General features: G+C 57.8%; 5 protein-coding genes across 5 annotated transcripts in view; 3 read left to right on the top strand and 2 right to left on the bottom strand.

Moving 5' to 3' along the window:
* Positions 1 to 8,750, top strand: part of LOC106556312 (serrate RNA effector molecule homolog) — a 9,179-nt gene extending 429 nt beyond the window's left edge. The window contains exons 2-11 of the mRNA XM_087712201.1: positions 4,008 to 4,177; positions 4,413 to 4,591; positions 5,085 to 5,180; positions 5,548 to 5,659; positions 5,746 to 5,912; positions 6,158 to 6,219; positions 7,540 to 7,618; positions 7,747 to 7,938; positions 8,333 to 8,503; positions 8,601 to 8,750. Of these exons, the coding sequence (XP_087568327.1) occupies positions 4,008 to 4,177; positions 4,413 to 4,591; positions 5,085 to 5,180; positions 5,548 to 5,659; positions 5,746 to 5,912; positions 6,158 to 6,219; positions 7,540 to 7,618; positions 7,747 to 7,938; positions 8,333 to 8,503; positions 8,601 to 8,750 (1,378 nt within the window). The remainder of the gene's footprint in view (positions 1 to 4,007; positions 4,178 to 4,412; positions 4,592 to 5,084; positions 5,181 to 5,547; positions 5,660 to 5,745; positions 5,913 to 6,157; positions 6,220 to 7,539; positions 7,619 to 7,746; positions 7,939 to 8,332; positions 8,504 to 8,600) is intronic.
* SRRT (serrate, RNA effector molecule) overlaps positions 1 to 25,000 on the top strand; it is a 50,400-nt gene that overhangs the window by 11,655 nt on the left and 13,745 nt on the right. The gene's annotated exons all lie outside the window — the stretch shown is intronic.
* Positions 9,598 to 12,057, top strand: LOC148046952 (serrate RNA effector molecule homolog). Its single transcript, XM_087714327.1, has 5 exons — positions 9,598 to 9,849; positions 9,956 to 10,112; positions 10,285 to 10,374; positions 10,663 to 10,759; positions 11,747 to 12,057. Exons 1-5 carry the CDS (start codon positions 9,691 to 9,693, stop codon positions 11,820 to 11,822), a joined length of 579 nt encoding a protein of 192 aa, XP_087570453.1. The 5' UTR covers positions 9,598 to 9,690; the 3' UTR covers positions 11,823 to 12,057.
* On the bottom strand, positions 13,069 to 15,113 carry LOC148046951 (UDP-GlcNAc:betaGal beta-1,3-N-acetylglucosaminyltransferase 7-like). Its single transcript, XM_087712200.1, has 3 exons — positions 15,073 to 15,113; positions 13,633 to 14,171; positions 13,069 to 13,520 (listed from the first exon to the last, which is right to left on the bottom strand). Exons 1-3 carry the CDS (start codon positions 15,111 to 15,113, stop codon positions 13,069 to 13,071), a joined length of 1,032 nt encoding a protein of 343 aa, XP_087568326.1.
* Positions 16,817 to 22,792, bottom strand: LOC148046950 (beta-1,3-galactosyltransferase 5-like). The gene is made up of 3 exons (XM_087712132.1): positions 22,716 to 22,792; positions 21,968 to 22,573; positions 16,817 to 17,563 (listed from the first exon to the last, which is right to left on the bottom strand). Exons 2-3 carry the CDS (start codon positions 22,557 to 22,559, stop codon positions 17,106 to 17,108), a joined length of 1,050 nt encoding a protein of 349 aa, XP_087568258.1. The 5' UTR covers positions 22,560 to 22,573; positions 22,716 to 22,792; the 3' UTR covers positions 16,817 to 17,105.

Genomic DNA, 25,000 nt, shown 5'->3' with positions numbered 1-25,000 from the left:
GCAGCCCTCGACTTACAACCGCATTTCTGTCGCTAAGTGAAACATTTCTTGAGTCCGTCCCCCCCATTTTACGAACCTTCCTTGCCACAATTAAGCCAATCGCTACATTCGTTAAGTTAGTAACCCGGTCGTTAAGCGGATCTGGGTTCCCTGTGGACTCTGCCTGCCGGAAGGTTGCAAATGGGGATTATGTGACCCCAGGACTATTGTGGCCGTCATAAATACGAGGCAGTTGCCAAGTGTTTTGATCGGGAGATATGGGGGAGGCGTTTGCTGTAACAGTTTTAAGTGCGGAAACGATCACAACTCACAAAGCGGTAACTTTGAACGGCCAGTGAGTGAACGGTTGTAAGTCGAGGTCTGCCTGTGCACCCCCAGGTCCTCAGATGAAAAGCAGCCAGGCCCACTCAGCGCTTCCCCTCCAGAGGGTTGCCTGAAGGGGAGGGGGCTTTCTCACCCATTCCTCGGGTTTTGCATCTAAATAAGCCAGCTAAGGGAGCCCCCCCCCCACCCACCCCCCTCTTGACTGAAGAGCAACGTCCCCTCTGTGAGCTGAAGGAAGGGGAAGCCCCTTCCCCAAGGAGCTCCCGCCCCTACCTTCCCCATCAACGCCTAGAAGGAGTGCCTGGCCAGCACGGGCTCTTTCTCAATTGGGCGGCCAAAAGCAGAGAATCTGTTAAAGCTGGGAAAGTTTAGGGGGAAGCAATTGGGGAGATCAGGGAGGGAGGGGCCCAAGGCTTGAGAAGCAGACCCTCCCTTCCCCTCGGCAGCCTCTGGGGCTGCCCTTCCTCTCCTCCCTCCCAGGCCTGGAGAGAAGCCCACCGCTTTCGCCCCAGAGGCTGGGTCTCTGCTTCCCAGCCCTTTTCAGCTGCCGAAATAGATAGATTTTAATCGTTTCCTTTTCTTGGCAGCCGGAAGAATCGGGCCAGAGTTGCTCCGGAGCCCCTGGGCTTCCCTGGGCCGCCCTTTCCCCTCCTCCTGAGGGCCGAGAGGCCCTTGGACCCCCCCAAACCCTCTCCCGGATCCTGCTTGGCTGCCTTAACCACCACACCAAGCTGGCTTGATAGATGAGGCCGCCCGCCATTATACAGGCAGCCCCCGACTTACGACCTGGGCCCGATGTTAGGCCAACTAGGCATTGGTTAAGCGAGCTTTGCTTCACTTTACGACCTCCCTCGCCACTGAGTAACACACTTGTTGAGTGAATCCGGCTTCCATTGACTTTCCTCATCGGAAGGTTGCAAAAGAGGGGGGTGCGACACACACACACACACACACGGGACGCTACGACTGTCATAAATATGAATCAGTTGCTAAGCGTCTGGACTTTGATCCCGTGGGGATGCAGCAACGGTTGTAAGTGTGAAGAAAGGCTTGCAAGTCACTTTTTTTCAGTACCGTCATAACTTTGAGCGGTTGTAAGCCGGGGACTGCCTGTATATCTTGTTTTACGGCTGCTGTGTAATTTCCCTGGACGGCCAAAGGACCATGGGTCTCCCTTCCTAGGAGGGGATCCTGTCCAAGGGGGCATATTCATAGCTGGGGGGGGGGAGGTGCTAGAACAGTGTTTCTCAACCTTGGCAACTTGAAGATGTCTGGACTTCAACTCCCAGAATTCCCCAGCCAGCATTCGCTGGCTGGGGAATTCTGGGAGTTGAAGTCCAGACATCTTCAAGTTGCCAAGGTTGAGAAACACTGGATTAGGCAGTTGTATTAACCTCTAAGCCACAAGCTCTCCTCCCTTATCAGCTGAGCCAGGGGAATGATGAAGGGAGGTGCTAGCACAGTGTTTCTCAACCTTGGCAGCGAATGCTGGCTGGGGAATTCTGGGAGTTGAAGTCCAGACATCTTCAAGTTGCCAAGGTTGAGAAACACTGTGCTAGAACTACAGGAACCTGGCCCAGAACTGCCCCCCTCCCCATTGAGTGCCCCACACTAAAAAGATTCACTTACCACAGGGCAGGCTGGGAAAAAGGGGGAAGGGGCTCCTTGTTTTCCAGCCTGAAGCACGGGGGAGCGGACGGCCTCGGCTGCTGCGGGTTTCCTCCTGGGAAACTGCTGGGGGTCATTTGGGGAGAGTGGGGGGGCAGCTGCAAAGGCTGGAAAACGACAGGCCAGAATCCCAGGTTTTCCCAGCCGGTGTGTTGGAAGTCATGGGTGTCTGCGTCAGGAGGGAGCAAAGGGGTCTTTATGGAGATGAGATGCAGGGCCTCCCCCCAAAATCAGAGGGTCCTTTGAGAAGGATGGAGGCGGGTTGCCTTTCCCCCCCCCCATATTCTGTGGGGTGTAGCTGATGTAACCTGTGTCTCTCTCTTCGCTTTTAACCGCTTTTGATTTCCTTCCTAGCTTTTTATTTTATTTTATTTTAAATTTCCTTTTGTTTCGGATGTTAACTGTAATAACACGGCCTTTTCTCCCCTCCTCCCACGAACCTCTCGCAGGAGTCTCCAAAAATCAGCCGTCCTCAACCGGGAGAATCCAATAAATAAATCCAAACACACTCAAGAGCCTTGAATCTGGTTTTCTCTTTTTTTTTTCCATTTTTTTTTTTTTCCTCTCTCGGCTGGTGGATATTTTTATTTTTTCCTCCTCCGTAGCTTAGCCAGCCAGGGCCTTCACTGTGCACAATGCAGTGAGTAGCTGAATGTGAATCCGTAGGAGGTAGACAGTTCAGGACCGTGCAGGCGGCTCCTCCTTTTTTTTCCAAGTCCTGCACCCCAGCACGAGAGAGAGAGAGAGAGAGAGATTCCATTGTTCCTAAATCCGGGCGGTTTTTCTTAAAACCCGCCGAAGAAAACTCTCTTCGCCTTGGAAGGCTCGCAGTGTGGCTCCCTCCGTGTATGTATGACGTGTTCTGTCTTCTTAAAAATCAGAGCTGAGAGAAAGGAAACTTAACATGTCTAAGGGCTCGTCTCCGGTCGGCCTGGTCACCTTATGTAGAAAGCTTTGGCTCCGTCCCTCCCGTTCAATTCCTGTGTCCCCGTCCCGTCCCCCCTACTTGCCTGCTGCTTTCACAGCCCTCCCACCGGCGCCTCCACGCCCGGGGGGGCTAGTAGAGGGCCTATCCCCAGCCCAAGCTCCCACACACACAAGGCGCCGGCTCTCTGACCAAGGCGCGCCAGGAAGGTCCGGCTGATCCTTCTGGGGGAGCCGCGAGGGGCAGGCTTCAGGAGGGTGGGCCGTGTCTGGGGGGGGGGGCAAGACCAGGGCTGGGAGTGGGGGGTCCAAGCAAGCATTTAGAAGCCCTTGGCAACTTGAAGGCTTTTGGAACTCGACTCCCGGAATGGGGGATTCTGGGAGTTGAAGTCCAAAGGTCTTGACGATGTGGAGTGGCAGCCCCCTTGCTCTAGGCGGATGCCACATAGCAGCGGCTCCGTGGAGGTGTCCTAAGGGGGGGCTGAAATCCAGAGGGGAACGGAGCGATGTTTTGTGGGGCCAGGGATGGGGTGCGATGCACTTCCTTGCCCCTCCCTCAAAAGTCTGCCTTTGCCCCCCTCTCCCCACCATATGACGGGGAGCGCCCTCGCTCATCTTCCCCCCACCTCCCCAGATGCGAGGTATAGGGTGGGGACGATGGGCATTAGCATTCTCTGGTAGGCGCCCAGGTGGAGCCCCTGAGCTGATTAGGAGAGGCAGCAAGGGAGCCGCGTTGAAGGTTCAGGAGGAGGAGGAGGAGGTGGCACCCCGGCTGCCCCCCGTTGGCAGGAGAGCCCCCCAAGATCTGCGCAAAACAGCCGGGCTGCTGTTAACCAGGATTTTTGAGTGTCCAGTATACAGCCCGCCTCTGGCTGGTTCTTTTAAGGTCTTCAGGTCCCCCCCCCCCATCCGTCCGTCCGTCCCCCACAAGGCCCCCTTCTTCTCCCTGCCACTTCCTTCCCCAGCTTTGCATGTGTGGACGGTGCCCGAGGGGCAGCGCGCTCCGTTCCCCTCCGGCTAAGGCGTGTCTCCCTCTGCCTTCTTCTCTGTCTGTTTCCGCTCCCTTCCCTCCTCACTTGGACCCCGTTCAGGTTCCGGTCCAAGTACCACCCAGAAGAAGCCGGACGGAGGAAGCAGGAGGCCCAGAATGCTCTCCAGAACCGTCTCAGTGTCTTCCTCTACCTGATGGACAACGGCTGGTTTGAAGGCCTGCAGCTGGACATCGACAAGGCCAATGCCATCATCAAGGTCCTGGACGCCGGTAGGTGCCCAGAGGCAGCGGGCCTGTGCCCGTCACTGGGTGGCTTGAAGCCCCGGAGGAGGCAGCCACAGCAGCCCCCTTGTTTGTGGTTCTCTCGCCCTTGAAGGGCCATCCTGGGTCTTCCATGACAGGTGACGCCTGGGGAGGGACGGGGCAGAGCTGGGCTCCTTGGCCCCCAGGGAGGACTGGCGGCTCTGCGGGTCCTCCGTCCGATTCAAGGCTTTGGCCTCCCCAGCTGTCATCAAGATGGAAGGCGGGACAGAGCACGACCTGAAGGTCTTGGACCAGGAGGAGGAAGAGGAGCGTCCGGAGAAGGCTGAGCCGGGGAAGAAGGAGGAGAACCGGCTGCCGGAGCAGGAGCGGAAAGTCTCCTGCGAGAAGGAGGAGAAGAAAGAGGAGGCCAAGAAGGCCAAGGTGGGGAAAGGGGGAGGGGAGGAGATACTGTGTGTGTGTGTGTGTGTGTGTGAGAGAGAGAGAGAGAGAGAGAGAGATGCATCAATTCAAATCCAGAAAGCAGAGACAGATAACTGAGGCAGCCGGATTCATTAACTTCTTTATATACAGAAGAATAGATGGATAAATGTACAATACCAACAGGTGATTCTTCCAAGGAAACACAAGGCGGGAGAGCTACAGGCAAACACAAGCAATTAGCTTCCGTTCAGCAGACGAGCCCAGGCAGGCTGCTAGTTTACTTCTCACAGCAGCGGACTCTTTAAGTTTCAGTTTCAATTCCCTGCACAGACCCTGATCCGTTTTAAGCTCCCATTGGCTGGCTTAGTTGCTGCGCCCGTTCATTGGCTGACCTTGTTCCCATGTCTCTCCCGGTCATGAATATTTTAACGGAGCCGAGGCCTCCTACCGCCTGTCCCGACCGGGCTCTGACTGACCAGGCCTCTTTTCGCAGACTGCCGAGGAGGAAGCGGTGGAGGAAAAAGGCAAGAAGGAGGAAGAGGAGAAAAGGGGGGAGAAGAAAGAGGAGCCCGAGAAGGAGGCAAAGAAGGTGGGTGACGAGGGAGGGGCCCCCTACGTCCCCACCAGATCACCATCAGGTCAACACAGGAAGAGGGAGGGCAGCCAAATGGGGTGACATCTTGGGGGGGAGAGATAAATAATTGGTGTGTCCCAGGAGGAAACCCCCCCATCTGAAGTGAAGAGAGGGGGCTTCAGCCAGCTGGGGGAACACCTGGAGGCTTCCTAATTTCCAGCTCTTTTGGGGCGGGGGGAGTAATAGGACTGTGGGGACACATACAGCCCTTCCCTCTCCCTCCCTCCCCAGAGTTCCAGGCCAATGAGACAGTGGGGAGGGGGGGGAAGGTCTTTGGCCCCAGGAAGCGTGTGGGACCCTCTTCCTGCCTTCTCTTTCCCAGACCACCCACAAGCACAAGCGGAAGCGCAGCGGGAACGACAGCTACGACGAGGGGAGCGTTTCGGAGTCCGACAGCGATTCCGAGAGCGGGCGCCCCCAAGGGGAGGACAAAGGTGAGCGGGGGGGGAGGGTCTGGGGGGGGGAGGGTCCCGGCAGGCCCCAGAGGGAGAGAGCCCGGCCTGACCCGCCTCCTGTGCAGCCGCAGACAAGAAGCCCAAGGAGGAGCCGGCCGGCCCGAAGGACGCGGAGGGCTCCCCCAAAGGGAAGGAGAAGGAGGGGGAGCCCAAGCCACGCGCTCTGCACAAGACCTGCTCCCTCTTCGTGCGCAACATTGCCCCCAACATCCCCCAGGCGGAGATCGTGGCAGTGAGTGCGGCCCCGGGGGAGAAATCGGCAGGGGGGGGCGGGTGGAAGGATTGCGTAACCCAGTGTTTCTCAACCTTGGCAACTTGAAGATGTCTGGACTTCAACTCCCAGAATCCCCCAGCCAGCATTCGCTGGCTGGGGAATTCTGGGAGTTGAAGTCCGGACATCTTCAAGTGGCCAAGGTTGAGAAACACTGGCGTAACCGTCTCAACACACAACACACAACCCTTTTGTCGCTTCCTCAGTTCTGCAAAAGGTACCCTGGCTTCATGAGAGTGGCGCTTTCGGACCCTCAGCCGGAACGGAGGTAAGGGTCAGCGGTACCCCCCCCACCCCCACCCTGATTTTTAAGTTTGGGGTGAGCTTTATTGAAGCAGTGACGCACACACACACACACACACAGGGCCTGGCGGGAGGAGGTGCGGTGTGCTCAGTGGCAGCTCTTTCCCCTTGTTTTAGAAAGACACCCCCCCTCGCGCCCCCCCCCCAGGTGAGGAAGGCTCACAACAGGGGTGAAATAAGGATTGTAAGCCACCCAGAATTGCCCAGAGTCAAATGGGGAGCCAGTTAATTTTATGGGAGGGAGGGAAAAGAACGAAGGAAGAAAAGAAAGAAGAGAATTATGGGGAGGGAGAGAGGGAAAGGAAAGAAAGAAAGGAGGAAAAGAGGAAGGAAGGAAGGAAAGAAAGAAAGAATAATGAGAAGGGAGAGGGAAAGATAAGAAGGAAAGAAAGGAGGAAAAGGAAGGAAGGAAGATAAAAAGGAAGGAAGGAAAGAAAAGAGAATAATAGGGAGGGAAAGGTAAGAAGGAAAGAAAGAAAGGAAAGGAAAAGGAAGGAAGAGAAAAGAGGAAGGAAGGAAAGAAAGGAAGAGAATAATAGGGAGGGAGGGAAAGGTAGGAAGGAAGAAAAGAAAGAAGGAAAAGAGAAAGGAGGGAAAGGAAGGAAGAGAATAATAGGAAGGGAGGGAAAGGTAAGGAAAGAAAGAAAGGAAAGGAAAAGAAGGAAGGAAGAGAAAAGAGGAAGGAAGGAAAGAAAGGAAGAGAATAATAGGGAGGGAGGGAAAGGTAGGAAGGAAGAAAAGAAGGAAGGAAGAGAAAAGAGGAAGGAAGGAAAGAAAGGAAGAGAATAATAGGGAGGGAGGGAAAGGTAGGAAGGAAGAAAAGAAGGAAGGAAGAGAAAAGAGGAAGGAAGGAAAGAAAGGAAGAGAATAATGGGAAGGGAGGGAAAGGAGGAAGGAAGGAAGGAAAGAAAAAGGAAGAGAAACAGAAAGGAAGGAAAGAAAAGAAAGAAAATAATAAGGAAGGGAGGAAAAGGTAGGAAGGAAAGAAAGGAGGAAGAGAGAAACAGGAAGGAAGGAAGGGAAATATTTCCTCTCTTGGTCCTTTCCTAAAACCCGGAAGCGCCAGGGGCAAAGGGGCCTGGATTCCTGCCAGGGCCGGGGTCCGCAGTGCCCTTCCCTCACAAACGGCACCCCCAGAGGTCCCCTCTTTCTGGAGCTGTGGTGCTGTCCTGGCAGGGGAGGGGTGCTGCGGCCCCTTACAAATGAGAGGGGTGGGCTTGGCTTTTGCCCCTCTGCCTGCCGGGCACCCAGCAGAGCCTCCGACCGGCCCTTCTCCCCTCCCCAGGTTCTTCCGGAGGGGCTGGGTGACCTTCGACCGCACCGTCAACATCAAGGAAATCTGTTGGAATCTCCAGAATATTCGGGTAAAGTGGGGGGGGGGGGCTTCAGAATCACTCACTTCTCTGGTGGGCGGGGGGGCGGCGGCAAGGCCTCCCGCGTGGGTGTGGGGAGAATGCCGGCTGCCTCACCTGCCTTCCCCGCCCCCCTCCAGTTGCGCGACTGTGAGCTGAGCCCCGGCGTCAATCGGGACCTGACTCGCCGCGTGCGCAACATCAACGGGATGACGCAGCACAAGCAGATCCTGCGCAACGACATCAAGCTGGCGGCCAAGCTCATCCACTCCATGGACGACCGGACCCAGCTGTGGGGGGCCGGCGAGGCCCAGCTGCCCTCCGAAGTGTCGGTGAGTCTCGGGGAAGGACGCTGCGGTTTTTACGACCTTTCTTTGCCGCCGTCGTCGAGTGAGCGGGTAGTCGCACGGTTGTTCAATGAATCCGGCCACCCCTTGGCCCCAGGGACGCTGCGACGGTCATAAATATGAACCGGTTGCCAAGCGAGTGTCCAGATTTGGGTCCCATGACCCCAGGGACGTTATAAGTGTGAAGAAGTGGTCATTGGTCACCTTTTCTAGCGCCTTTCTAACCTGAAACAGTCACCCAACGGACGGTTCTTAGCCGAGAACCCCCTGCGTAATGCCGGTGACTCTGGCCAGGGGAGGGGGCCGCGGTGGCAGCCAGGCAGATGTGCGGGCGAGTGTGGGGCTGCCCCCTCACCTTGCATCCCCCTCCGTCCCCCAGAATCTGCCCTCCCAGAACCCCATCCTGAAGAACATCACGGACTACCTGATCGAGGAGGTCAGCGCGGAAGAGGAGGAGCTGCTGGGCCGAAGCGGGGAGCCCTCAGAAGAGACTCCCAAGGAGGGAAACCCGGCCGAGATCACGGTGGAGAGGGACGAGAAGCTGGTGAAGGTGAGCCCTGCGTCCGGGGAGGCGGGTCCCGAGGTGCCTCCCCACCACCACCAGGGGTGCCAGGCGGGCTGAGCCTCTCCCCATTTGTGCCACGCAGGTCCTGGACAAGCTGCTACTCTACCTGCGCATCGTCCACTCCGTCGACTACTACAACACCTCCGAGTACCTCAACGAGGACGAGATGCCCAACCGGTGCGGGATTATCCACGTGCGGGGCCCATTCCCCCAACCGCGTCACTCACCGTGAAGGTACGGGGCCTTTCCGCCGCCCGCCACATTCCCTGCCCTCCTCTTTCGTTGAAGGAAGCACGGGGGGGGCGGGGAGGGATTGTCTCGCCTTACGACCGATGCTGAGACCAGCGTTTCTGGGGCTAAGCAGGGCAGTTGTGAAGGGAGCCGCACCTGATTTCGCAGCTTCAGTCAGTAAGCGAATCGGGCAACCCCCACCCCCACCCCCATTGACTTGGCTTGTTGGGAACGGCGGCCCCTTGACCCCCGGGGATGCGGCAACTGAGGTCCAGGCCTGCCGGAAGGCCAGTGCCCGGGTTCCCCTCCTGCGCCTGGAGAGGCCCCAGGAGTCGCAAGGACGGCAGGAGGCCCCTTTCCTCAGCGCTGTCGTGACCACGAATGGTCGCTGAACAGATGGCTGTAGGTCAAGGACTGATGACCCACAACGGAGCCCCAAATTTCCATTGCTGAGCGAGACCGTCGCTAAGTGAGTTTTGCCCCGTTTGAGGACCTTTCTTGCCACGGTTGATAAGCGAATCGCGGCGGTTCTTAGATTGTTAAGTGATGTCAAAGCAGATCACGTGACTCCGGGACACTGCGACTGTTGTAAATATGAACAGGGTCCCCATTTTGGTCAGGTGACCGTAGGGAAGGCCGCAGGGGTCGTAAGTGTGAAAAACGGCCGTAAGTCACTTTTTGGTAGCTTCGAGCGGTCACTAAGGGAAGAGATGTAGGTCGAGGACTGTCCCTGCCTTGCTCTGGGCCAACGGGGTGGGGAGGGGAAGGCAGAAGCCGCCAGGGGTGTCGTGTTCCCATCCTGCCTCTGGAGGAGTCCCCTCTGCCCGTGGGTTGTGCCAGGGTGGGGGGCTTTGGGGGTGGCGAGGAAGGTGGGGCCCCGAAGGGACGGACTCCTTTCCCTTCCAGTGGCCGAGTGGCAGAAGACCTTTGAGGAGAAGCTGATGCCCCTCTTCAGCATCCGGGAGTCCCTGTCGGAGGAGGAAGCCCTCAAGATGGGCAAGAAGGACCCCGAGCAGGAAGTGGAGAACTTCGTCACCTCCAACACCCTGGAGCTGGGCAAGGACAAGTGGCAGTGCCCGCTCAGCGGGAAGAAGTTCAAGGTGACCAAGCCCCCCCCCCTCCCCTAGCCACCGCCCCCACCCCTTGTCAGACTCCCCCTCCCACCCGGGCTCTCCTGACACCCCCTCCTTCTCCCCTTCCCTCCAGGGCCCGGAGTTTGTGCGCAAGCACATCTTCAACAAGCACGCGGAGAAGATTGAGGAGGTGAAGAAGGAGGTCTCCTTCTTCAACAACTTCCTGATGGACGCCAAGCGGCCGGCACTGCCCGAGTTCAAGCTGAACCAGCCACCCGTCCCCGGGCAGGGTGAGTCGGGGGTGGGGGGGAAGGAGTTCTGGGAGAGGGCGAGACACCCCCCCAGCCCCTCTCTCACCACACGTGGAGGCGGCCGAGGAAACACCCGGCTGGCTCCTCCGTCCCCACGGCTTTGCCGGCGCTCCCCTGTCAAGGGTCAAACGCCCTCCTTTGCCCTCCTCAGGCCTGGCACCCGGGTTGCCCTACCCACCGCAGGCCCCCCAGGGACTGATGCCCTATGGACAGCCACGCCCGCCCATCCTGGGATACGGAGGTACGTGGGGTAGCTCCCCTCCCGGGCGGCGGAAAGAAGGGACGGTTCCTCAGAGGTGCTGCGCTCTGCGGTCCCCTCACCTCGTGGGCTCATCCACCGGGACTCCTGCAATGAGTGGAGAGGACTCTAAAATGGGGAGGGCTGCAAGATGGGGGCCTCCAGTGTGAGGGACCGTGGATCGGCCCCCTGTTCAAAAGGTTTGAGGACCCCCTGGACTAGACAATCTCCAAGGTCCCTCCGTTCTTCTGTAGTTAAGGTCACCGTTTCTCCTCCTCCTCCTCTTCCCAGGTGGCCCTCCGTACCCCCCGGCTCCCTATGCCGCCGGGCGGGGCAACTATGACACCTTCCGAGGGCAGGCTGGATATCTGAATAAACCGCGGAACAGGTAAGCTGCAGGGAAGCCTCCCCATCACCTGTGTGAGACGCATGGGCTGGGTCCCAAACCTGGGGGGTGGGGTGGGATGGGCAGCACACCTGTGGCCACGCGGTCCTAAGGCTGCATTAACAGAGGGACGCAGTCCAGATCAGGTATTAATTCCGCTTTATGAGGCCGCCTTGGAAGGCTGCACCCAATTCTGGTCACCACAATATACTGTTTTTTTCGGAGTATAAGACGCACCAAGATTTTGAAGAGGTAAATTTTTAAAAACAGGTTTTGCCCTCTGCGGGTCTCCCAAACCCTCTGCACGCCTGGTATTTTTTGTGAAAAACGGGGCATGTAGAGGTTTTGGGAGGCCTGCAAAGTGCTCCTGGGGGCTGGGTGGGCACAAAAGAGCAAAAACGCCCCCCCTCTTCACTCATTTTTTCCCTCCCCAGCCCCCAGCAACACCTTGTAGGCCTCCCAAAGCCTCTGCAGGGCCATTTGGTGATGCGGGAAGGCGTTTGGGATGCCAAAAATGCTGTTTTCAGTGTATAAGATGCACCCAGGTTTTCAGCCTTTTTGGCGGGGGGGGGGGGGAAGGTGCGTCTTATACTTTGAAAAATACGGTAAAAATGGTCTTGTGCTTCTGGAAAGAGTGCAGAGAAGGGCAGCGGAAATCATGGGGGGAGGGCTGGAGAGTAAAAGGCGGGAAGGAGGATTGCAGCATTTGGGTTGGGCCAATCGAGAGAAAAGAAGGATTGGGGGGGGACGTGATAGCAGCCTTCCAATATTTGAGGGGGGGGATCAAATTAATTTCCAAAGCACCAACCTGGGATTAAGGAGAAACTTCCTAACGATGAGAATAATTGACAAGGGGAGCCGCTTGCCACCAGAAGGTGTGGAGGACAACCGTTCGTTAGAATGGTACAGAGCCCCCTGTTTGAGCAGGGGTTGGACTAGAAGACCTCCGGGGTCCCTTCCAAAGAGCTCTTCTTCTCTCCCTCCCTTCAGGATGGTCCGAGGAGACCCCCGCGCCATCGTAGAGTACCGAGACTTGGATGCGCCTGAGGACGTCGACTTCTTCTGAGCCCCCACCGCCTCGGCTTCACATCCCCCCCCACCCCCCTTCCTCCCTCGCTTTTTTTAAAAAAACAACGCCCCCCCATCCCGCTCGCCCCTCCATCCCCGTCTCTCTCTGTGTCTGTGTGTGTGTGCGTGTCCGTGCGTGAAGCCAGGTCAGGATCCGTGTCTCTGAGATCCGTCCGCCGGTTTTACGTGTTTAGCTGTATTTGGATTTCAATAAAAGCCTCTCCGTTTCCCAGGCTCTGCCCACGTTTGCTCACCGTTACGGGGCATCTGTGCGAACGGCGGCCTCCCGGGAACCCTGCTCCCCCTCCCCCCCCACTCCACTGAGGGTGTTTGGGAGTGGGGGCCGCTGACCAGGGGCCCCTTTGGCTGTTGAGTTGGGGGCTGAGCTGGGGAGGGGGCTGAGCGTCTCATTTTTAGGGTATAGATAGGAATTTGCCCTCCCTCCCTGGTCCACATTGGAGCATTTGAACAGGGTCTAGAGCGGGGAGGGAGTCATAAGGGCCCATCGTCCCCGGCCTCTGGTCTACAGCAGTGATGGCAAACCTTTTCCTCATGGCGTGCCACAATTGTGCGTGTGTGTCCACGCCAATTCACTCCTGCCCACCCACCTGCGCATGCGCACACGACCCCTCCCCAGGCTTTCCTGAAGAGCGTGGGGAGGGCAAAATGACCTCCCCCCCCCAGCCTCTGTGGGCTGGTGCACACATGCGCACTGGAACTGATGGCTGGCATGCCAGCAAATATGGCTGCAGGTCCCATGGTCCCCCCCCCATCACAGGTCTAGAGCGTGTGCCAGCTGGGGAATTCTGGGAATTGGAGTCCAGAGGGCTTAAAACCAGGTTGGAGGGCCCTGTTTTAGATGAACTCTGGAAAGGCGTCAAAAGTTGCTTTTCCTGCACTGGCCGACCTCTCTAGGAGCCCCAGAAACACTTGTTTCTCCCCCCCCTCTTTATCGATTAATTGGTGGTGATGACCCACGGGCATCTTGGCGTCCTCTCTGGCACTGCTGGCCGGGGCGATTGTGGGCGTTGAAGCCCACGAGCCTTAAAACGTTGCCCAGGTTGGACGCTTCAAGCCTTCAGACAGACCCTCCTGCTTGGGAGACGTTTTTAATAACCGAATACGGAGAAGGGGCTTTGGGAAACGGAGGAAGCCAGTGCCGATGGGGGGTCTTTCCCAGCTCCAGTTGACCAACTCCGTCCCGGGGGAAGGACGGCGTGGCTTGGGCACAGAGGCGCCTGCGTTCACTTGGGCCAGTCTCGCGCGGAGTCCCTGAGCTCCTGCCAGACTTCCGTCATCCTCTCCACGGGGACCCCGTAGACCACCAGGGACTTCTGGTAGACGGTGAGGTGGTCCTGCGTCTTCTCCCAGGCCCGGAAGTCTCCGCTGTGCTTATGGGGCAGCTGGGCGGCCAAGGCCAGGAAACCCCAGTAGGCGTCGCTGAGAGGGAAGGTGGGCAGCCGGAGGGAGGCCTGGTAGAGGGCAGGCAGGGCAGCGCCGGGCACCAGGAAGCCCTTTTCCAAGGCGAAGTGGGGGTAGTGGGCCAGGGGGAAGAGCGGGAAGGGAATGGCGTCCCGCCCGATCCTCTTCACGGCAGGGTGGTAGCGGATGTGGCCGTGGATGAAGCGGGAGGCGTCGGGCGTCTCCCCGAGGAACTTCGTCAGGGCCACAGGATTCACGAAAACGTCGTCCTCGCCTGCAAGGAGAGAGCACCACAGTCGGCCGCCATGCCTCGGCCTCTTCCGGTTGGGCAAAGCAGAAAGCAGAGGCCCCTGGCAGGGAAGCCCGCTCTGCCCTGGGCAGCTTACCTTTGAAGACGAAGGCCGCCTGCTGGCAGTGCCCGTGCACCCACTGGAGGAAGCAGCGCTCCTTGAGGGGCAGGTTGCTATGGGACTCCGCGAAATCCCACATCAGGATGTCGCCAAAGACGCGGCTCTCCTGCGCAACCAGCTCCAGCTGCTTCTGCTTGGGGGTGGCTGCCAGGAGGAAGAGGGTCTGCAGCCAGAAGCCCCCCACCTCCGCCGCCTGGGCCCAGGTGCGTCTCAGGGTGGCCCTCCCGCCGCTGGAAGCCGGATGGGATTTGATAGCCAGGAGCAACAGGGGGAGATGGGAGGGTCCCTGGCACAAGCCGTCCTGGGCAATCACCTCCCGGCACCGGTAGAGCTGCAGGTGAGGGTAGAGGATTCGGTAGATGCTGTGGTTGAGGTAGAAGGTGAAGGTGTCGTCGGCCAGAACTGGGACGGGCTCAGGCGTTGCCAGGAGGGCCGGCATCTTCCTCAGGGCGGAGGTGAGCAGGAGGACGGCGGCCAGGCCCAGCGTCACCCACCGGATGGAGACACGGCTGAGCCTAGGAAACGAGGCGGAGTGAAGGCAGGACTCTTCGCGCGAATGGGGTTGAACCCCACTGTCCTGAAAGGCCGGGCCTACGGAGCCAGGAATTGGTGCTGCCACCCACAACCAGCCAGCGCCCAGGGGCCCCCACGGTCTCAGGAAACGGTGGGCACCACAGTGCAGCAATGGCAGCAGGGAAGGCCAAGACACACAGACACACACACACACACACACAGTTCCTGTACAAACCAGGATCAAGCAAGCCGACATTTCCAATTATTTCCCAAGCAACGGTTAAAAACGTTTTCATTCCCCAATGTCCGCAGCCTGTTTCCCCCTCCCCTGCCACCCCCCGGGCAAAGAAAATAACCCTCCAAGCTTAGAAATACTCCAAGGCTACACCCGGGTGCAATTCCAGCCTCCACTGCCCAAATCTCATCCATTCCAGCCGTCGCCAAAGGCGGAGGAAGTTTCCACTTGGGTTCTTATCGGCCGTGGAGCCTCTGCTGTCCAAAGCGAAGAGTTGGGACTTTTGCAATGAGAGCCGGGACCCCCTGCCAGCCCCACAGGGAGCCCTCCGGCCCCAGAGGTTCCCCCAGGAGGGATTCCCTTCCAGGCCTTTGGACAAAGGAGACCAGCAGGCCCCTTGGCTCTTCCCTGGGTGGGCACAGAGAACCATCCCCCCCACCCCCCCAAAAAGGGAGCCCCTCCCCCAAATTGCAGGGGGGAGGGGGGGGGCTTTGCAAGCACCCACTTGGAGTTGCCCTCCCCCCTCCAGGCTTGGCTTGGGTGGGAGGGGAAGGAAGAGAAAGGGCTTTGCAAGAGCTGGCAGGCCTCAGGCCTTGGGGCCCCATGGCTGCCCAGCCCTTACCCCCCTTTGCCCCGGGGAAGCCGGCCGGACCCCAAAGTGCACCCACCTCCTGGGCCGCAGCCTCCTGCAGCTCCTCCCGGGAGCCATCTTGGGGGAGGGTTTCCCCAGGGAGCCCTCACCCCCCCTCCCCCAAGATGGCTGCAGGCAGGCATCCCAGCCTCACCATGCGGGGGACTCTGCTGCCCATCATCCAGCACACGGGGGGTGGGGGGGGGGTGGAGGGGAAGAGATGCAATGCAGCCAGGGGGGGGCGGCACAGACAGCCCCTTCAGTCGGGGGGCTCCGATCTCACCTAGAGTGGGCTGCAGGGTGAAAACCCAAGCAGCCCCCAGGCCAAATACGGGCTTCAGAAGGCACCCCCACCCCCACGGCTCTGCCTGGCTCACTTTGCCCCCCCCCCCGGCTGAGCAGTTCCAGTGCCCACCTTGGAGGTTGGATCCCCCCCCCCCCACTTGGGTGAGACCCCCAAATGAAAAGTTGCCATGATCTTGGCAGTTTCCACCAGGTGGGCTGCATTCCTATGGGGCTGCTCTGGAAAGGGGGCTAGGCTGGGGGTGGGGGAGCCCCGGAGCTTATGTGGGGGGGGGGGAGACACACGACTGGCTCTCCTTCTCATCAGACTAACAGGAAGCAGGTGGGGAAACCTGGGGGGGGGGGATGTGACAGGCATTGTCCAGAGCCAGCCTGAAAACAGTGAGGGAACTGACTCCTGATGGGGGGGTCCAGGGGAGGGGGGTGAAGGGGAAAGACCCCTGGATGAGTCAGGCCAGGCTGCTTCAACCCCCCCCCCCCCGGGGATGTGTGGGGAGGGTCCGATTCCAGGAACCTGGGATGATTCAATCTGGAGGGGAGGGGGCTGCTGTTGTAGGATTGGGAGGTGCCCCCCCTCCTCTCTGCAAGAGGATCCCTCTGGAGTGGGGCAGCCCCCATCCACTCACCCCACACTCTATGGACCCAGGCCACTTCCCCCCCCCCCCCCGGATTCCTGCCGGCTCGCAGACAAAGCATCCCGCAGGCCCTCTCAGCTGTGGGAGGTGAGCCAAGGTGAGTCTGCCCCAATCCCCCCCCCCAAGAAACCCCTTTCCCTCCCTCCCAAATGCCCCCATGGCAACTCCTGAGGATGGGGCGCCTTCCTTCCTCCCCTCCCCAAGCTCTCACGGTGCAAAGCTGATCCTCTGGGGCTCCCGATGTGCCCATGGCAGCCGGGACAGGGGCCAGAGGGGAGGGCCAGGAGTCACCCTCCCAAAATACCCCCCTCCCCCAGGCTTCACAGAGCTCAGCTGCCCTCTCCACCTTCCACCCGGAGCAGGGGGAGTTCTCCGTTCTAAAAACTGCAGCCAAACCGGCTGATCCGCCTTGCGGTCCCTTCCCAAAGCAGGAACTCGGCTCGGGAGGGCACAGAAACGGAGAAAGTGGGGGATGCCCAGCACAGCCTCAAACCTGTGCCAGTTCCTGCTTCTTCGCCTGGCTGGCATCCTGCCATAAAACACAGGGGAGGCGGGCAGGAATTGGGGCGGGAAATGTGCGAGCATGGAAGGGAGGAGAGGAACGTCGAGAAAAACCAGAGGTCTCCAACCGCCTGGGAACAGGATGCAAAACGACATCGACGAGCGCCAGACACCCAAGGAGTTCCCAGAACACCAAAAAGGCCTCCTATTGGACACTGGAGAGCTGATCGCGGGGGACGGGGATGTTGAAAAAGTGCAACCTTTGCATGTGAATATTCAGATCCAGCTTTATTTTTCCTGCAACCACTTAAATTTAGTAAAAAAAAACACCTGTCACTTCAATCGTATGGAGTCGAGGGTCTTCCTTTCCTAGCAGTCTAAGTTGGGGCAAGCCTGACAGTAGTGCTGATTTTTATGTCCGCTTCATTTATAGTGATGTGTTTCCTAATTCCTGAGGGGGGGGCGGAGGAGGCCACACTCATGGCCACTCATGTCCTGCTCATGTGGCAGCGACCCAGAACCTCGCCGGAAGTGGACCAGCCTTTTGGTCAAGGTGCTTCTCTGGCCCGGAGGCTACCGAGAACCTGTTCCATCCACCAGTCGGGCGGGAGGACTGGTCTGTCTGCAGGCATTAAGACCAGGCCCCGGAGTCCTTTGTGGGGCTCTCCAGCTGCTTCCAGACTTCCTCCATCCTCTCCAGGCTGACCCCGTGGATGGAAATGGAGTGCTGGTAGGCCGAGAGCTCATCCTTGGGGATGCCCCAGGCGCGGAAGGCCTGGTCGTGCCGGTGGGGGATCTTGGCCGCCAGGGTCAGGAAGCCCAGGTAGACGTCGTCCAGGGGGAAGACGGGCAGCTCCAGCGAGGCTCGGTAGAGGGCAGCCAGCCCCTGATGTGACATGATGAACCCCCCTCCGGAGGCAAAGTTGGGGTACTGGTCCATGGGGTAGAAATCCCTCGAGACGCCGTACTTGCCCCACCTCATGACTGCCGAGTGGACCCGGATGTTGCCGTGGATGAAGTGGGAGGCGTTGGGCGTCCGGCGGAGGTAATCGGTCAGCACCTTGGGGTTCACAAAGAGGTCGTCGTCCCCTGAAAAGCAACGTGGCATTTAGTTCCGTGGAGCGTGGCAGGTCGCCCCTGCGCTGGTCCTCACGGTCCAGATGGTCTCCCTTCCCAAAGGAATGGCGTCAAGATGGATGGTTTATGGTTTATGGTTTATTATTTATAGGCCGCCCTTTTCCCTGAGGGGACTCAGGGCGGCTTACAAGTTATGGGGAGGGGAATACAAGACAGTAAGACATAAAACAATACATAAGTAAAATAGAACACAACATTCATTCATCATTCGGGTGGGGACGGATTACAATCTTTATCCCCAGGCCTGAAGGGATAGCCAGGTTGAGGGCTGTGCGGAAGGTCTGGATGGTGGTGAGGGTACGAATCTCCACGGGGAGATCGTTCCAAAGGGTCGGAGCTACTACTGAAAAGGCTCTCCTCCGCGTAGTTGCCAGTCGACACTGACTGGCGGATGGAACTCGGAGGAGGCCTAATCTGTGTGATCTAATAGGTCGAAGGGAGGTGATTGGCAGGAGGCGGTCTCTCAAGTACTCAGATCCACTACCATGGAGGGCTTTATGGGTGGTAAGTAGCACCTTGAAGCGCACCCGGAGATCAACAGGTAGCCAGCGCAGCTCGCGGAGGATAGGTGTTATGTGGGCGAACCGTGGTGCACCCACAATCACTCGCGTGGCCGCATTCTGGACTAGCTGAAGTCTCTGAATGCTCTTCAAGGGCAGCCCCATGTAGAGCACGTTGCAGTAGTCCAGCCTAGAGGTCACAAGGGCCCGAGTGACTGTTGTGAGAGCCTCCCGGTTCAGGTAGGGTCGCAACTGGCGCACCAGGCGAACCTGGGCAAATGCCCCACTGGTCACAGCCGACAGATGGTGGTCAAAGGTCAGCTGTGGGTCCAGGAGGACTCCCAAGTTGCGAACCCTGTCTGAGGGGTGTAAAATTTGGCCCCCCAGCCTGAGTGATGGAACACTAGCCAAATTATTGGGAGGGAAACACAATAATTTGTGTTGGAGCTTTCAGACTCTAGAACCAAAACCGGCCAGGTGGGAGGGTGTCAACATGGGAGCCTGTGCCCCCCCCGAAAGCTCTTGCAGATTAAAAGGGGCGGGGCTTGATCCACCACCTTGGCTTTCTCTCCCCCCTCCCAGCAGGTAACTCTTGCACCTGCTCACCAGTGCCAGACGGGGGAACGGTCAGTGTGAAGAATCGACATCAAATAATTGTTCTACTTCTACGTTGATGGCGGGATTGGGGTCCGGCTTCAGCCGCCAGTCAGCCTTGGCACGCGCCAGGCAGACGAAGCCCCCCCCCCCCCGGGCAGCAAACGTGCCCCAGGTTGACTTCCAGAAGGGTGTGTCTGTGCAAGGAGGATGAAACTGAAGCAGCCAATGAGCACGTGGGATGTGCAATTAAGTACGGGCGTAAGGCTTAGATTGCAGAGGGGAGAGGGGAGATTGGGAAAGAAGATAGAAAAGGTTGCAACAAAAGAAAGCAAGAAGGATTTAAGGGCCCGGAGGTTAAACACACAAAGAACAGTTGCAGGAATTGGGTGTGTCTCCTTTAATGAAAAGAAGGACCAGGGGAGACAGGACAGCAGTCAGGACAAGAGAATGACAGAGTTGGAGGGACCTTGTAGGTCATCTAGTCTAACCCCCCCCCCAAGCAGGAGACCCTACTCCATTTTGGCATATAAATCCAATAAACAAACAAACAACCAATGGCAGTTCAGTCTCTTATTTATTTATTTATTTATTTATTTATTTATTTATTTATTTATTTATTTATTTATTTATTTATTTATTAGATTTATATACCGCTTCATAGGGCTTTCAGCCCTCTCTAAGCAGTTTACAGAGTCAGCATATCGTCCCCAACAACAATCCGGGTCCTCATTTCACCCACCTCGGAAGGATGGAAAGCTGAGTCAACTTTGAGCCGGTGAGATTTGAACCGCTGAACTGCGGATCACAGTCAACTGAAGTGGCCTGCAGTGCTGCACCCTAACCACTGCACCACCTCGGCTCTTCTTGGAAGCCTCCAGGGATGAAGCTCCCAAAACTTCTGCAGGCAACTTCTGTTCCCATGGGTTGATTGTTCAGAAAATCTCTCCTTATTTCCAGGCTGAATCTCTCCTTGATCAGTTTCCATCCGTTATTCCTTGTCTGGCCTTCGGGGGCTTTGGAAAACAGCTTGACCCCCCCTCCTCTCTGGGGCAGCCCTCCCTCAAATATTGTGTTAGGAATATAATTCTAACGGCTGGGTTGGCAACATATAACTTATGTAACAATGCTGTACCTGTTTCTTTAAAGCATACTGTAACATGTGATTGGTTGCTGTTTCCTCAATCGGCCATAAGAGGGAGCCAGAACGACTGTTAGCTCTCTGTTTCTTAGATGCTGGGCTGATCTGAGTATTTTTGGAAGCTGGCTATTAGAAAGTGCCATGAGCTATTGTAAGTTTTGCAGCTGCTAGCAAACTTTGTGTACCGGACTGTTTGTATGATTATGGACTATGTTATTTGGAGTATCCCTTAACTGAAAGACGTTGATGACCGACTGTCTTATCCGTGAATGACTTGGACTGTTTGATGGGCTCTGATACCTCTGTTTCCACGAAAGTAGAAGCCTATTCAAACTGCAGTGTCTCTGAATGCTGGCTTGTGTGTTCTCCAACACAACTCTCACAACGCTTCTCTGAACGCACTCGTTCTTCTAACGGTGCTATCGCATCTGCCCTGGTCATGAGGTCAGTGCTCCAATATTTTGAGGGGCCGCCACAAAAGAGCCAAGGTGGCGCAGTGGTTAAATGCAGCACTGCAGGCTACTGCTAGATCAGCAGTTCAGCGGTTCAAATCTCACCGGCTCAGGGTTGACTCAGCCTTCCATCCTTCCGAGGTGGGTGAAATGAGGACCCAGATTGTTGGGGGCAATATGCTGACTCTCTGTAAACCGCTTAGAGAGGCCTGAAAGGCCTATGAAGCGGTATATAAGTCTAACTGCTATTGCTAAAAAAAACAAAACAAAACCCTGAGGGCAGGGCAAGAATTGGGTGACTAAAACTGGGTGCAGGATTCCAGGTGTGGCCTCACTTTATAACGTGGTAATAATCCTTTGCCTGGTTTTGATTATCAGCCTCTGTTTATACAATCAAAGGTGGCGTTTCGCTCTTTTGGCGGCTGCCGCACACGGCTGGCTGGTGGTTTAAGTGATTGCCCACTGGGACTCCCAGGTCCACCTCCCGGCTCCGTCTGTTTTGGAGCCACGTCTCACCTAATCTCTCCTTGTTTTTTCCTACCCAGGTGGAAAACTTGGCTTTTATAAAGACTGGGCAACGCCTAATGTCTATAACTGATCACACTTTTCAGCCCATCTGTTCCTATTCGAAGTCCTAGCCACCTATTTGGTGTTGCCTTAATTCCTTCTCTCTTAATTCAAATCAATTTAAATGTAAATATTGAAAAGATTGGAAGCGGAACAGCCACCGGATAAGGAAGGACAAACGGCAAACCATTCAGAGCAGAAGTTTAGGGCCTTTCAGTCCCCTTGCTGCCCCCTTCCTTGGCTAGGGGGCCATTTTCCCTTTCCTTCTTAACTGCCCCCCCCCCCTTTCTCTTGGTTTTGGGGAGCCAGAAGGGAAGAAAAATAAACAACTGATGGAAACTAATCACGGAGAGGAGCAACCTGGAATTAAGGAGAAACTTCCTAACAGTGAAGACAGTGAAACATTGGAACGACCTGCCACCAGAAAGTGGGGGCTCTCCATCTTCGGAGGTTTTCAAGAAGAGGCTGGACTGCCACCTGTCTGAAATGGTACAGAGTCTCCTGCTTGAGCAGGGGGTTGGACTAGAAGACCTCTGAGGTCCCTTCCTTGGTCTGCATTCTTTGAGCCCTGCAGCAAACCTGCTTTTCGTCAGCTTTTTTGATTTGATTTATTTGATTTTATTTATTATTTATAGGCCGCCCTTTTCTCTCCGAAAGGGGGCTGCTCACTTTTGGGGAGCTTGGAGACTAATGTGGCTCTCCCCCCCCCCCTCACCTCAAAGGCCCACAGCTGAGGAAGAGAAGGATGTGATGACACAATGCTGAAGGAGACCCCCCCCCCTCGCAGGGCAGCCTTATCCCAGGGCTTCCCATAGTTAACTCTCTCTTCCCTTCCGATTTGCTCCCTAGCACTGGGTTTGGGGGTTTCTCCCCCTCCACCCCCTGCCCTCCAATTGAGCTAAAATCCACCTCTCACCTGCTTGCTCACCAGGAGTGAATTCTCTTCCAAGGAAAACAGGTCCAGTTAAACCCTTGCTGGGTTCAGACAAGCAATTACCCTACAGCCAAGTGGCAGGAAGTGGTGGGAATCTGCTTCCAGATACACGGAGCTCAGGGCATCGTGCGAAGAGAGCCCCACTGGGGTGGCACCTTGCCCACTTACCTTTGAAGACGAAGGCCGCCTGCTGGCAGTGCCCGTGCACCCACTGGAGGAAGCAGCGCTCCTTGAGGGAGAGGTTGTGGTGGGATTCCACGAAATCCCACATCAGGATGTCTCCAAAAGCGTGGCTCTCCCGTGCCACCAGCTCCAGCTGCTTCTGCTTGGGGGTGGCCGCCAGGAGGAAGAGGGGCTGCAGCCGGAAGCCCCCCACCTCCGCCGCCTGGGCCCAGGTGCGTCTCAGGGTGGCCCTCCTGCCGGTGGAAGCCGGATGGGATTTGATAGCCAGGAGCAGCAGGGGGGGATGGGAGGGTCCCTGGCACAAGCCATCCTGGGCAATCACCTCCTGGCACCGGTAGAGCTGCAGGTGAGGGAAGTGGGCTTCGTAGAGGCTTCGGTTGAGGGAGAAGGTGAGGGTCCCATCGTCCAGGGAGATGGTCTCTCTGTGGGTGGCAGTGGAGGGGGCAGGGGCGCTGGGGGCCAGCTGCTCCTTGTGCCAGCTGAGGAAGAGGAGGAGGGCGGTCAGGGCCCCCAGGGTCAGCCCCCAAAGCTGGCAGGCTCTGCGCCTGGTGACCTGGGGGAGGGGGGAGGGAGCCATGGGCCACGAAGAACCTGCGCAAAAGGAGGAGAAGCCCTCTTTGAGGAGAGACCCAGAGGTCCCCCTGGGCTGCAAGGGTCAGGGGTCTCCCCTCCCTCCCTCCCTCCCCTCCTCCTCCCTCTTCTGCCTCCCTCCCTTCCCAGACCCTGGCTTCACCTTCCTGGGACCTCCGAGAAGAGATACGGTTCCTTCTCCGGCTGCCTTGTCTAGGTCTCCAGCGCACTCTTCCTCCTCCTCCCCCTCCTCCTCCTCCTGAGCGCCTCCTTCCTTCGCCTTCCGACCCTTCCCCGGGAGGAGGCTGGGCGACGCTCCCGTTTGACCAACCTGGCGCCGGCCCTTCCCTCCCTGCCCACCGCCTGCCTGCCTTCCAGTAAGGGAGCCGGGCTGGGGTCTGGGGGCCGCCCGGGGCGGAGGCTCAGGCGCTCCTGGGGAACTCCGACGGCAGAAGGGCGGCTGCAAAAGCTCAGGCGTGCTGGGCAATGGGAACCCCGCGTTGCCCCGCAGCCCAGCCAGCCCTGCCGAAGTGGCTCACCCGGGGAAGAGCCGGCCATGGAGGGCAGTGCGTACTTCCGACGGCCTTTCTCCCCTGCGGCCGTCCGGAGTGGGGGTAGGAGGAGGAGGAGGAGGAGGAAGGAAGGTGGAGATGGTGGAAGAGGAGGAGAAGGGGAAGAAAGGGAGAGCGGGAGAAGGAAAATCTGCGCACCGCGTAGCCCCGAGGGGCGCTGCAGTCCCGGGACTCTCTGCCCCCTCCCCTCCCCTCCCCGCAGCCTCTCGGACCCTGGGACTCACTCGCCCCCCCTCAGTCCCAAGCAAAGGAGGGGGGGGACTCTTCTGCGTAAGCCTCCCCAGCCGCGTCTTCGGGTAGAGGCTCAGCCGGGTGGATGAGCGGCGCTGCGTCCCGGAAAGAAACCTTTGCGCTCCGGACCATCCCAGGCGATTCCCGCGGGGAGCAGCTCGGATTCCTCCTCTCTGTGATTGGGGGGGGGGGTGTCTTGTGGACGGGATCCCCGGCCTCGCTCGGCCCCAGGCGCAGCTTCTGCCTGCGCTCCGCTGTTCCGGGCTCTTTGCGCCTAACTGTGCAGAGGTGCCAGCGGCGGAGGCGCCCGGTGGGCATTCGGGCTCTTTGTTCCCGCTTGGCTGGCATGGACCACCCACCCACTCCCAGAATAGCCGTCCAGCCAGGTCTGAAGACCCCCCGTCTAATTCAAGTCTCCAGCCTGGGCTCCGTCGAGGCTTCTCCCAGCAGGGGCTCAAAGGCTCAACGGCTCCAACGTCTTTCGGTTAACACGGGGCTCTTCCGCTCCGTCCGCCAGAGAAGCAGCTCCCCCCCGGGGGGGGGCTTGTAAAGGGGTCCCGGGTGGATCGCAGCCCACCGTCTCTCTTGAGGGGAAGAGCTGCGGAGACCGAGAAATCTTTGTCTGAAGTGGTGTCGCGTTTCCTGCCTAAGCAGGGGGCTGGACTAGAAGACCTCCGAGGTCTCTTCCTACTCTGCCATTCTATTCTCTCTCCCTTTCCCTCCAAACCTTCCATCCCACCTGACCACGCAGACCGTCCCCCCCCCCCATTCAGTCCCTCAGCCTTGGGGAGCCCCTGTGGGACAGGTGGCCCTCAGCCCCAGAGGGTCAGATGAAGCCTAGGAGCTCCAGTGAAGGAGAGCCTGTACAGCTCAGGGTTGAAATCAGGGCTCCTCAGGGCCCCCTGAGCTGGCTGGTTTCCTGCAGGTGTTTCTGGGTAACATCATCAGTGCTAGAAACCGTTAATGCTGGCACTGAGGATGTTACCTAGCTGGGTCATGAGACGTCTGCAAGGAAAGAACCAAGCTCAGAGAGCACCAAGGATCCCACAGTTTTGCTCCTCCTCCTCCTCCTCCTCCTCCTCCTCCTCCTCCTCCCCTCTGTTGTTGTACCTGTTTCTTTAAAACATACTGTAACATGTGATAACATGGACATTTCCCTCCCCAATTCCTGCCCGCCTCCCCTGTGTTTTATGGCAGGATGCCAGCCAGGCGAAGAAGCAGGAACTGGCACAGGTTTGAGGCTGTGCTGGGCATCCCCCACTTTCTCCGTTTCTGTGCCCTCCCGATCCAGGTTCCTGCTTTGGGAAGGGACCGCAAGGCGGATCAGCCGGTTCGGGTGCAATTTTTAGAACGGAGAACTCCCCCTGCTTCGGGTGGAAGGTGGAGAGGGCAGCTCAGCTCTCTGAAGCCTGGGGGAGGGTACTTTGGGAGGGTGACTCCTGGCCCTCCCCTCTGGCCCCTGTCCCGGCTGCCATGGGCACATCGGGAGCCCCAGACTCTGGTGACATTTCCAACATTTTTCTGATTTATTCTTGAACATTCTTGCGATTCTGGTCGGGGGTAGATGCCACCTGTAAAACATCTTATACAAGTTTTCTCTTATGCAGTGGACATTGTCATTTTGTAATTTTGAGACCACAATTTC

Source organism: Thamnophis sirtalis, unplaced genomic scaffold, assembly GCF_051295495.1.
Source record: "Thamnophis sirtalis isolate CommonGarterSnake01/CBP01778 unplaced genomic scaffold, rThaSir2_p1.2 scaffold_4, whole genome shotgun sequence".
NCBI lineage: Eukaryota > Metazoa > Chordata > Lepidosauria > Squamata > Natricidae > Thamnophis > Thamnophis sirtalis.
This window is presented reverse-complemented; position numbering and strand designations above follow the sequence as displayed.

Excerpts from the sequence above, each read along its gene's own strand:
- LOC148046952 (XM_087714327.1), top strand. The coding sequence starts at position 9,691 with ATGCCCCTCTTCAGCATCCGGGAGTCCCTGTCGGAGGAGGAAGCCCTC. Across the intron at positions 10,113-10,284 it reads GCCACCCGTCCCCGGGCAGG|GCCTGGCACCCGGGTTGCCC; the intron begins GTGAGTCGGGGG and ends TGCCCTCCTCAG. Across the intron at positions 10,760-11,746 it reads CTGAATAAACCGCGGAACAG|GATGGTCCGAGGAGACCCCC; the intron begins GTAAGCTGCAGG and ends CCCTCCCTTCAG.
- LOC148046951 (XM_087712200.1), bottom strand. The coding sequence starts at position 15,113 with ATGGCTCCCGGGAGGAGCTGCAGGAGGCTGCGGCCCAGGAG. Across the intron at positions 14,172-15,072 it reads AGGAGGCTGCGGCCCAGGAG|GCTCAGCCGTGTCTCCATCC; the intron begins GTGGGTGCACTT and ends CTCGTTTCCTAG. Across the intron at positions 13,521-13,632 it reads GGCGGCCTTCGTCTTCAAAG|GCGAGGACGACGTTTTCGTG; the intron begins GTAAGCTGCCCA and ends CTCTCCTTGCAG.
- LOC148046950 (XM_087712132.1), bottom strand. The coding sequence starts at position 22,559 with ATGGCTCCCTCCCCCCTCCCCCAGGTCACCAGGCGCAGAGCCTGCCAG. Across the intron at positions 17,564-21,967 it reads GGCGGCCTTCGTCTTCAAAG|GGGACGACGACCTCTTTGTG; the intron begins GTAAGTGGGCAA and ends GTTGCTTTTCAG.